The following is a 12,441-nucleotide window of genomic DNA, read 5'->3' on the forward strand; positions in this document are numbered from 1 at the left end:
GCGCGGTGCGCATGGGCGCGCGAGGACTAGCAAAGGCCTTTGCTAGTAAACTTTCCGATGGAGGGGGCTGCCGAGGACGTCAACCCATCAGTGAGAACAAGCAGCCTGCTTGTCCTCGGAGAAATTAAGTTACAATAAATCACCCGATGAGGATTTGTGAAAAACACAATCTTAAAAATATTAAAAACCCGACATGACCACATTTCAACTAAATTAGCCTGCATCAGAGATGAACCATCATTTAAAACTTAAAATCAATATAATAGCTAAACACAGCATAAAATTGAACTTAACATAGGAAACAACTCCACAAAACCAAAAAGGGAAAAAAGTGCGGGAGAAATCATTAAATCAGTATACTCCTTATTGCCAATAACCAGTCAAATTCAATTTCTCACCTATATCAGCCTTATCAAAACAACTATATATTAAACACTTAGGGCCAGCAATTCTGGCATGACAAATGCAACGAAACCCATTAAATTCCTATTGGGTTTGTTGCATTTGCCATGCCGGAATTGCTAGTGCAACCTTGTAAAAGGAGCCCTCAGTCAGGTAAGAAGACCCAACAGTCTTATAGGAGTTCTTTGCTGAATTTAGGGATAAGCTGAGATATAGTCAACTTGGCATACAGCAGCCATTGAAAAAATAAATAGAACAGATTATATCAACAGAGTCATGCTTCTTTGAAATGTGAGAGGCAGATGAAAATTTAAGAAAAGACAAATAGGAGAATGACATTAGGTGCATGGGTTACCTCCATAGAAATTCGCCGATGTGTTCGATTTCTCAAACATACTCCAGTAGGAGACTGGACTTCATCAGACGACGTCCCTGAAGCTTGATCACTTTCACCATCAGATCCCATTTTCAGGTTTTCATGCACAATATCTACACCAGAAAAGGAAAACACATTAATTCTATTTACTGGATTAGGTCATCAAAATATCACCATGATTGTAGCTAAGATTAAACAGAAATTAGATCTTTACAATACAAAACCAGAAACACAGCCAGAGTCCTAAATACTCCATTTTTTTCCTATATTTTCAACTATACATATGGAAAGTACTTGCTTACAGATTTTCTATTTTCCTGATTTTTAAGCAACACTGCAGTGCTTTGGAGGATTAACATACAGTATAGCTAGACATAATAAAGCAGCTCCAAGTATCAGATGAAATGCCATGCATGAATGTTTACAAATTTAGACAAATCAGTAGTGCCTCGGGTCAGATTCACTATAATTCTTTCACTGTAGACACAGAATGGGAGAAAAGCTTTGGTGCACCAAACCTAAGGTGCATTTATCACATCTGTCATATATTTTGTTGTAGGGATGCTTAAGATGTATCAAGAAGCTTTTCTTTTACCAAACTGCTTAAAGTAAGCTTGGATTTCATGTTTTAGTATTCACAGTCTCATTTTGCAATTCATGCATTATCCAACAAATATATAAAAAACAAAACAAAACAGATATTGCATAAGAAATATCAGATGACCTAGGAAAAAATTAAGCAAGTTGAATAGAATAGATCAAGGACTCTTGTGATTTCCTTTTACTTCTTTCTTTAGTAATCACTAACTACACTGCTGCTTCATTTTGATAGATTCCGCTGCACATATATCTAAAGGGAAAATTAGGTTCTTACCTTGGTAATTTTCTTTCCTTTAGTCATAGCAGATGAATCCATTACGAGTGGGTTGTGTCCATCAACCAGCAGGGGGAGATAGAGAGCACTGAAAAACCATAGTGCCTCATGGCCAGCTAGCTCCATCTGTCTCTTCAGTATTTGAAGCTTCCAAAGCAGTGTTACACCACAAAGCATAATAACGAACTTTCCTCACAGCGGATGAATGCCCCAAAACTGGAGCTATAATTCAAAGGAGGGAATGAACTCATCCTCCTGGAGGGAATGAACTCATCCTCCTGTAACAGAACAAAAGGATCTCACCGTCTGCTGTAAAAGCACGGGACTTTGGCATTTGCACTTCAGACCATAAGATCCGCTATGGGCGTCACCCATTTGGCACAGATCTGCAGGAATACTTCATCTGCAAGTTCCCACTCCGCTGGGAAGATTTGATTCCTGCTTAATCGGCTTGCAAGTTGCTCTGACCTGCAATGTGAGCTGCTGACAGAAACTGCAGATGTAGCTCGGCCCAGTGGCATATTTGAGCGGCCTCTGCGGCCAGTGCTTGACATTGAGTGTACCGCCTTGTCAATTTATGTAGGCCACTGCTGTCGTGTTGTCCGACATCACTCTGACAGTCAATCCTTCCAGGGTCAATTGAAAGGCCAGAAGTGCCTGAAATATCGCTTTCAACTCCAAGCGATTGATGGACCACACCGACTCCTCGGGTGTCCAGAGACCCTGGGCATGCCTTCCCCGGCAATGTGCACCCCAGCCCTTCAGGCTGGCATCTGTTACCACCAGGCACCAATCAGGGAGCGCTAGCGGCATTCCTTGCCGCAGCATGCTGTCTGAGAGCCACCACTCCATACTGAGTCGGGCCGCAGGGAGCCACGTGAGTCTGCATTGGTAATCCTGAGATATTGGAGCCCATCGTTGAAGCAGGGAACACTGCAGAGGTCTCAGGTGTGCTCTCGCCCATGGCACCACTTCTAAGGTGGCCGTCATCGATCCCAACAGCTGGACAATGTCCCAAGCTTGCGGGCGAGGCATCCTCAGGAGCAGACGGACCTGGTTCTGAAGCTTGCACCGCCTTTGCTCGGGTAGGTATACATACCCCGAGGCTGTGTCAAACCGGACCCCCAAATATTCTAGAGATTGAGAGGGGGTCAGGTGACTTCTGGCCATATTGATGACCCAGCCCAGAGACTGCAGTACCGAGACCACTCTGGCTGTAACATGATGACTCTCTTCTGAAGAGTCCGCTCTGATGAGCCAGTCGTCTAGGTACGGGTGAACCCAGATACCCTCTCGCCTGCGAAAGGCAGCTACTACCACCATTACCTTTGAAAAGGTTCGGGGAACTGTGACGAGGCCAAAAGGCAAGGCCTGAAACTGGAAATGTTTTCCCATTACTGCAAACCGCAGAAACCTCTGGTGCGGGGGCCAAATTGGTATGTACAAGTAAGCTTCTTTCAGGTCCAGAGATGTGAGAAACTCTCCTGGCTGTACTGCCGCAATGACGGAGCACAGGGTTTCCATGTGAAAATGCCGCAGTCTCAGAGACTTGTTCACTTCTTTTAAGTCTAGGATTGGCAGAAAAGACCCTCCTTTTCGCGGCACCACAAAATAAATGGAGTAACGGCCAGAGCCGAGCTCGGCGGGAGGCACCCAGCACATCGCCCCTAGATGAATCAAGCCTTTTTAAGGTCTCCTCTACTGCGCCCTTTTGGCGTCAGAACCGCATCGGGACTCCACAAACACGTCTCTTATCAGGGCATTGAATTCTATTCTGTAGCCATCTCTGATCAGGTCCAAGACCCACTGATCTGAGAAAATTTTGGCCCACTCCTTGTGAAAGAGGGAAAGTCGTCCTCCTATAACAGGAAGCGAGGAGAGGGCCGGTGCACCATCATTGAGAGGGTTGCCCTTGAACTCCAGGCCTTGAGCCAGCTGCTGCAGAATGCTTGTCCGAGCGAAAGGAGTTCCTCTGCTGAAAACGGGCACGAGAAGTGAATTAAAAAAAAAAAAAACAGCAGAACACCCCGGGCGGTACATTCGAGCTTCTCTGAAGCGAGGTCTGTAAGAGGAGGGAACCACCTGACCCTTGGAGGAAGGCCGCGGCCTGTCCTCGGGTAAGCGCTGGAGTTTAGCATCCCCCAGGCCTTTAACAATGATCTCCAACTCCTCACCAAATAGAAGGCCTCGAAAGGGCAACTTCACCAAACTTTGCTTAGAGGCCATGTCAGCTGCCCAATGCCTTAGCCACAACAGGTGGCGAGCCGCCACCGCCACAGCCATCTGTTTAGCCGAAGCTCTAACCAGATCATAAAGGGCGTCAGCCAAGAAAGACAAGGCCAACTCCATCCGCGGTGCCACCTCCGCAAGGAGTCTCCGCTTTCCTCTCCAGGCTGTTCCACTGCCTGTTGTAACCAAGCAAGGCAGGCTCGGGCAGCGTAACAGCTGCATGCAGACGCCCGTAAGGATAGGCCTGAAATCTCAAAGGACCGCTTTATAGCTGATTCAAGGCGTCGGTCCTGCATGTCCTTCAGGGCAACTCCTCCTTCAACCGGGAGGGTAGTCCTCTTTGTCACAGCAGTGACTAGGGCATCCACTTTAGGCACAGCTAGGCGCGCCAAATTCTCCTCACTTGGCGGGTATAATTGCCCCATAGTCCTGGCAACTTTCAAAGGCCCCTCGGGGTCAGCCCATTGAGCTGAAATAAGCTCTTGGATGGAGTCATGCAAAGGAAAGGCTCGAGCAGGCTTCTTAGTACTTGTCATCCTCGGATTAGCAGAGGAAAACTCAGCACTCGCAGGATCTTCGATAGAGAGGGCCTGCAGTGCATTAGAAATCAGCGCTGGCAGCTCATTGCGGTGGAAAATCCTCACCACGGAAGGATCATCCGGATCCAGTGGCAATCCTGCACCTTCCTCTGGCTCTCCAGACCACGAGGGCCTGCCAGATCCCTCAGACTCCTCGCATCCCGACCACTGGGGGGGGGGGGGGGGGGTGTGTGTGCGCCACTCTCTGAAGGGGAATCCACCCTTCTGCGCTTGTCCTGCGGCCATCTGTCAGGGGAAAACGCATCTGACGGTAATTCAAGGCCGGGCTCTACTGGAGGGGACACAGGCAGCCGGGCCGATTGAGACCTCTGCGGGAGAACTCTTTTTAACATAAATGCTTTATGCAGCAGTAAAACAAATTCAGGGGATAATGGCTCACCCTGGCCTCCAGGTTCTAGTCCGGGGAAAATGGCTCTCATATTAGCCTCCATTCGAGGCTCCCCTCCAGGCTCACACCCCTCCGCCTCAGCGGGGGTCGCATCATGCTATTCCAAAATGGCACCCGCTGCCAGCTCCACAGAATCGGAAGAAACCTCGCTCGCCATGCTCGGGCCGGCTGATGTCAGAAGAGCACGATTTACAGAGCCCTGCTGCTGATCTCCGCTTGCCACAACGGGAACAGCGTGCTTTACAACCTCCGCAGCCATCGCCGAAAACGGCGGGAAATTCAAAATGGCGGATTCGCACCAAAATCGCCCCAAACGCGGGTCCACCCTGGAGGAGCTCGAAAATTCTCTTACCTCTCTGGATCGAGTCGACAGAGCTCCGATCCGCTGCACAAACTGAAGGAAAGCCTCTTTTCTTGGATCGCAGCGCTACAGCATGAAGCGACTTTTTTTTTTTTTTTTTGACGCTGTGAGGAAAGTTAGAGGCAACAGCGCAAGAGGCAACGTTTTCCATTCCGGAGGATCAGTAGCGTGGGAAAGGCAGTGAAAGGGCGAACCTATGTGCCTGCATCCACAGCGTGGGCAAAGACAGGGACAGGGCTTGCCTATGTGTCTACATCCACATCGGGGGCCGGGTAAGGCAGGGAAAGGGCGTACCTATGTGCCTTTAAAGTGGGCACCATCAGCCACAACACCCCTGCTACAACTGGCAACAGTACAGGAGCCACCCCAGGCAGATTTCTGAAGGAGCTTGAACAAGCTGCATCCACTCTGCTGGGGAGATAGAGAATACTAAAGAGGCAGATGGAGCTAGCTGGCCATGAAGTACTATGGTTTTTCAGTAGTCTATCTCCCCCTGCTGGTTGATGGACACAACTCACTCGTAATGGATTCATCTGCTTGATGACAAGGAACAAATGCTTTAACCTTACCTGGCAGCTAATCTTTAATGCAAAGAAGTGCAGAGTAATACATTTGGGGTACAGAAACCCAAAGGAGCAATATATGATAAAAAGGAAAAGGCTGATATGCATAAACCGGGAGAGAGACCTTCGGATGTTAGAGATGAAAAGGTGATGGCCAAAGCCAGAAGAGGGGCATAATCAGTGAGGAGGAGGAGAACAACAACAACGTAATAATGCCTCTAAACAAGACACTGGTAAAGCCTCACTTGGAGATCTCTCTTGCTAATGACAAGCAGAAAGCTGGAATCTGTACAGAGGAAAGCAACCAAAATGGTAACAGGTCTCCTCCATCAGGAGAAATATAAGGAGAGACTGGAGGTCTTAAACATGTAAACCCTAGAGAGAGGGGTGGGGTGGGGAGGGAGGAGAGATGATAAAGACTTTAAATACCTGAAAGGTATTACAGAACAAAACAAGTCTTGCCCAAATGAGGGGGAAACTCTAAAATTAGACAACATGATTTGAAGCTATGAAGAGGAAATGAATAGCAACATCAGGAAGCATTTCTTCATGGAAAGAATGGTACATACCTGAAATGCCCTCCAAAATGAGGTGGTGGAAGTAAAAACGTTGCTAGAATTAAAAAAGTATTGGGACAAACAGACAAGAGGGTGGAAACCAAGAATAGAAAACCTCAGCATGAACCGCTGAGAAATGTATCCTGTACTTCTCCTAAGCAACCATGGTAAATGTAACCTGCATTGATCAGTAGGTACTGCCCTGGCAACCCTACTGGGCAGACTGAATGGGCCATATTGACCTTTATCTGCTCTCATCCACTGTATAACTATGAGATGCCTGTTTAAAAAAACAAAAAAAGTTTTAAAATAATGCATGTCATCTGAAACCACTTCAGTATACTGAATGTCAAGTACTAGTGAGATAAGGCAGGCACTTTTCTAATCTATACATTCCAGGAATTGCAACGTAAGTATATAAGCACCACCATACTGGGACAGACCAAGGTCCATCAAAGCACTGTAACCTGTTTCCAGCAATCCAGGTCATAAGTACCTGGCAATATCCCAGAAGAGTAAAATAGATTTTGTGCTGCTTATTCCAGGAATAAGCAGTGGATTTTCCCAAGTCAATTTTATTAACGGTTTATGGGCTTTTATTTTAGGAACTTGTAAAACTTTTTAAAAACCTTGCTACCTTAACTTTTAGCTTTTAAGAGCACATCAGGGTGCATTTAAAATGCTTTGTTCAGCTCATAAAGCCTACCATCAAGGAACCCCGTCTTACCTTTCAGTTCACATGATACCTTATACTCCAACTCGGTTCCTTCAATCCTTGGATTCACATCATGCATTGAAACTAATAGACATTCAGCATTTTATTTTCTTGCTCCTCAGCTTTGGAATAGCTTGCAGCCTGAGATACGACTAGAACAATCTAACTCCAAATTTAAAACCCTCCTGAAATCCTTTTATTTTGAGAAAACATTTGAACAGTTACTTTGAGTCTTGTGTGTGCCGGCTCTCTACTGGAAAACATTTTTTTCTCTTTCCCTTAGAACATAAGAATAGCCATACTGGCCAATGGTCCATCTAGATCAGTATCCTGCTTCCAACGGTGGTCAATCCAGGTCATATGTACTTGGCAGAAACCCAATTAATAGCAACAATCCATGCTCCTCTGAGTGGTATGACTGTTTTAACTCTTTTAGCCATTTATTGGCATTCCTTTCCTTGTTAATTTTTAATGTGTTTAACTTTTTTGTAAACTGCATTGATCTGTTGGACAGTTAATTGTAGTACCAAGCCATATCAAGACTAAACAATAAACAGTCTCCGGCAGCAAATTCCAGAGCTTAATAACAAGCTGAGTGAAGAAATATTTTCTCCGATTTGTTTTAAGTATACTACTTAAACTATGTGCCCCTTAGTACTTGTACATTTGGAAACAAACAATTCACATCTACTTGTTCCACGTTATTGAAATTTTTCTCGTCTTTTTACATTTTTTATTTATAAAATCTCAAATATACAATTCAAGCAAAATTACTCTTGTACAATAAAGCTTTCAAAAATTAAAAACAAAAAGAAAAAAAAAAAAAAAAAGGAATTATAAGTAATAAAAGAAATGGGGGGGGGGGGGGGGGGGGGGGGGAAGCTAAAGTCCACAAACAGGATTCCAATATCAACAAAAAGGAGGAAACATTAAGAAAATGTTTGAAGATTATTTAAAGAAAACTTTACTTTTGTCAGAAGATTCTTTTCCAAACATTGTTCGAGATTATTTGCAAAGGAAAAGGAATATTATGAACAGATCAGTAGTGGATATTACGGCTGATTTTCTGGAACAGTCTGCTAACTGAGATGTGGATTTGGCTACATTAGTGGTGACTTTGGCTAATAGTGCTCAAAAGGGCAACCTGTGGAAAATATATTTTCGAAATAGGAATAATTTGTTTCAAGAGAGAAAGATTATGTTTTTCCTGAATGTCTCACAGGAGATCCAGAAGAGTAGGCTGCAGTTTTCGCTAATGTGCCTAGGAGTGACTCACTGGGTGCCTCATACCATCTAAGTTCCCATATAAATGTGTTATGAGATATCAAGCAGTGAAATATTTTTTTTTGGTAGGGAAACCCTCCAATTTGGCATTCTTCTTGGCAACTAGGGTTTTTCTGATATAACCTCCGTCAGTAGACTTGGGGTGGAGTAAAAGAGTATGTTTGAATGCTTTGAGAGTTAGGTTAAATTCACCTTATTGCTGAATGTAAATTTCCTCTTAGGGAACACATGTAACTCCTTTGGGAAGTTTAACAAACTCAAATTAGAACTCCTCATTAAATTGTAATTTTCAAGCTTATATTGAATTGCCGATACCTCATTAATCAAGATATTCTGAACAGCTTGAACCTGAGATAATAGTGAGAAATATACTGACTAGTGTCCATACCTCCCACTTCCTAATCTTTAACTTTGTTGCCAAATGTGAAAGACATGAAACTATAAATAATTCTGGATATATCCAATGGAATTCTTGTGAAAATCCCAGAGACATTACACAATTCAAAATAAGAGTCAGATTTCAAACCACATTGCTGTTCTCCAAATGCTCCCAAGGAAACTGGTTCTGGTAGCTCCCCAGTTGATCGCTCCAATGCGGTTGCGCTTCTAAGTTGTTCCATTTCTCACTGCAGAACTACAGTCTCCCAAGGACCCGCAACCCTCCTAAATCCTTGACACCAGGCAAATTGAGTAAACTAGGCTGCGATGGCAGGGGCCTCAAATCCGGGCTCAAGGAAACGTCCGGACCAAGTGATCTGTGCGGCCCTCTTCCTTTTGGGCTAGATTGCAGCAGGCACTGCTCTGGACATCTTTCTGCTTATTGCCACACCAAAGAAATGAATCTATGGGCTGAAGAGAGTTTAGCTTTGTCCCCCTTTTTGTTTCCCCATCGCAGGAAGCGCCACCAGATCGCCAGCTCAATAGGTATGTGTGCAGTGGTCTGGAGTACAGTCTCATGCCAATTCAGTTTCTTCTATTCTACCTTAAATGATGATACTTACAATGGAGAGGCTGAAAATCACCAGCTCATTTCTGCACCTATTCTATCAAGCTATGTGGCCAAAACCAAATACTATAAAACATTTTTTTCTCTGGGTAACTTGATTCCTAAAGTAAACAGCTAAATTCCAAGTATTTTTTTTATTTGACTCAGCAGCTTCCTCCTACTCTTTAGGCTTCCAAGCTCAGTAAGAAAAACACTATGAGTCTTCCTTTGAGCTCACCAGGATTATCCATCCCCAATTAATTCACTCATTACAACCACCACCTCTAGTTGAGAAGTACAGACCACATTCCCTCTGGAACTTGGCACAAATGCTCTCATGAACTAGTCAGAATGTATCACTGTTGTGTGACAACTGGAGCTCACTAGGGATATGCATTTGTTAATGTACATTTGCTTTGTTAGAATGTCTTAAAAATTTAGTGCACACAATCTATGTAATATGCAGGAACCTACAAATTAACAGATCAATTCAATTAGTGGGCATTAAAAATTTCTAACATGTGAATAATTTTTTATTAAAACAAATGTCAAACAAACAAATCTGAAAACTGGAAATAACCTCAAAAGACTTGAAAACAAGCCGAGTATTTGCCTTGTGCATATTCCTGTTTCCCAGGGTTATTAACTGTGGGAGTCGGGCAGGGGTGTGCTGGTAAATTTTTAACAGGCTCTTTCTCCGGACGTAGCCAGCTCTGCAATTGGAAGGGCCGGGGGGGGGGGGGGGGGAGCAACATTTGCCTCTCTCTCCTCCCTCCCTTTGTGCGGGCACGCTAGACATACCTTTGCTGGCAACCAATAAATGGACTACCACCACTCCCAACGTCTTGCTCTGAGCAGCATGCTGAAACTTCTCACACATGCTGGAGAAGTCGTAGCCTGCTGCTCAGAGCTGGAAACAAGGAGCTGGGAGCAGCAGCAGTCTATTTACTTGGCTGGCAGGGCTCAGCATCCCCACCAGCAAGGTAAAAGAGAATTCAGCAGGGGGCCCAAGCCCACAATTTGGAAGCCAGTTGTTAAAGTAGCCATGGAGGACCCTACTTTAACAACTGGCTCCCAAAATTCTTAAAAACTTAACAACCGGCTCTTGCGAGCCTGCTCCAGCACACCACTGGAGTCGGGTTATTAACTGTGGGAGTCATGGTAGTCCCAAACAAGAAAGATTCAGAAACAAAACCACTCTCTTATGCATAGCAATGCAGAGCACTATCATTAGGCTAGTCCCAACTTTTGAGGCTATTTTAAAACTCTACTGCATAGCAGTATGAGATAGTCCTGGTTTTGCTGGGAACTTAATTATCCATATTTGAACAAACAAGAGGCCCTGAACTGAAATTAAGTAAAATAACTCATATATCACATTAACCTAAAAACAGAAGCTCAAACTACATAATATGGGACTAAAAAAATATTTCTCTGCTAACACAACAAAAAGAGTATCAAGAGCAGTTAACACACATCTCTGTTGTATCCCTGGCCTAGTCTGAAGTTCTCTTCATTGTTAAGATGGCAGGTTCTGTACTTCTTTTTATAACATTCTAATCTTTATGATGTGCACAGGACTTTATGGAACGCGTTACGTTCGATTTGCACGATTGTACACAAAATCATTCACGCAGACGCCCCAATCTACATGCTAAACCTTGTGGACTTGCCTCCCAGAAACGCCATAAGATCATCCTGCAAATTTCTCAATCTGCACGTCCCCAGCTGTAAAGGACTAAAATACAAGCTGATACACGCCACCACCTTCTCCTACATGAGCACGCAGTTATGGAATGCATTACCTACAGCCCTAAAAGCTATTGATGAAATAACTAACTTCCGCAAATCATTGAAGACACATCTCTTTAACAAGGCCTACAAAGAGAACCCATAGCCTTACAAAACTACCTCACTAATCTACCCAGTTATTAAAGTCCACCTTCTATCCTACCTAACATCTCCCTTCTCTCTTCCCTTACCCTAATCTTTGTACAATACTAATTGTATCTGATAACATGGAATGATTATGTCATAACCAAACTCTGAAAGCCACATTGAGCCTGCAAATAGGTGGGAAAATGTGGGATACAAATGCAATAAATAATAATTATAATAATATTACATGCTTGCTTGTTTTCCTCTTTTAAAAAATACGAGACAATAAAATTTTCATTTAAAACACTGTTTCTACGACAACTGAAACGTTACTGTTCCTTTTTTAAGGCAGAAATCTACAAAATCACCTGATACTTAAACAGAAACCTGTATTAATAAAATTTTGAAAAAAAAAAACACACAAAGATGATCAAAATTTACCTAGTCTGCTTCCATTTCTGGGCATGGCCATGAAAGAACCAAGGCTTCCACCTATGACACTGTGTGGTCGCCGCAGTGGGGGTTTCTTGAACGATCCTGTGTACTGGTGAAGGAAGGAGTGCATACTGTGAGATGTTGGAGGCCTGCCATTCTTCACAATGGGTTCTATTAGTCCCAATATGCCCATCCCAATGAATCAGGAGCAATACCAGAATAATGAAGACAGGAGAGGGGAGACAGGGAGAGGGAGAAAAGAGAAAAAAAATAAGTTAAAAAACAGGTGATCTCCATCTACTATATGTAATCACATTTTCTTGTTATCGGGCATACTAAGGAGCACATAAGAATATAATTTCTCTAATGGAAAATTATTACAAGCAGGAGCTGTTAAACACACCAAGAACAAGATTTCATGGTACTAATTATGATTTCCAGTGTCTGAAGTTGTGCCAAAAGACTTAATGAACCATGCACGTTTTGTAGGAATAAAGGTTACAGACCAGAAAATATCAATTAAAATCTTGAATTTCTTAGTTTTCTTTTTTATCCATGTCTTTACCTAATAACGTCTGAGTTCACATGTACTTTCATTGTTTTTTTTTTTTCCAATGAACTTTGGTAACTGATGATTTCCGAGTCTTTAAAGGACATGATGAAACTTCTTTTTAAGCTCCTTTAGTTTCTGGTTTTGTTCTTGTTGTTTTTCCAATAACACGCAAATGAAGAAAGAGAGAAGTCAAAACTCTGATTACTTCAGTGCTTATTCTAGCTAATATTTAAATTGCCTAC

General features: G+C 43.4%; 1 protein-coding gene across 3 annotated transcripts in view; it reads right to left on the bottom strand.

Moving 5' to 3' along the window:
- CDK17 (cyclin dependent kinase 17) overlaps positions 1-12,441 on the bottom strand; it is a 191,804-nt gene that overhangs the window by 90,622 nt on the left and 88,741 nt on the right. For 2 of the 3 annotated variants that reach the window (XM_030214338.1, XM_030214339.1), the window contains exons 3-4: positions 11,653-11,817; positions 758-891 (exon numbers count right to left, since the gene is read on the bottom strand). In XM_030214338.1, coding sequence (XP_030070198.1) covers positions 758-891; positions 11,653-11,817 — 299 coding nt within the window. The remainder of the gene's footprint in view (positions 1-757; positions 892-11,652; positions 11,818-12,441) is intronic. The other variant, XM_030214340.1, reaches the window with a different exon arrangement.

Source organism: Microcaecilia unicolor, chromosome 9 (assembly GCF_901765095.1).
Source record: "Microcaecilia unicolor chromosome 9, aMicUni1.1, whole genome shotgun sequence".
Lineage (NCBI taxonomy): Eukaryota > Metazoa > Chordata > Amphibia > Gymnophiona > Siphonopidae > Microcaecilia > Microcaecilia unicolor.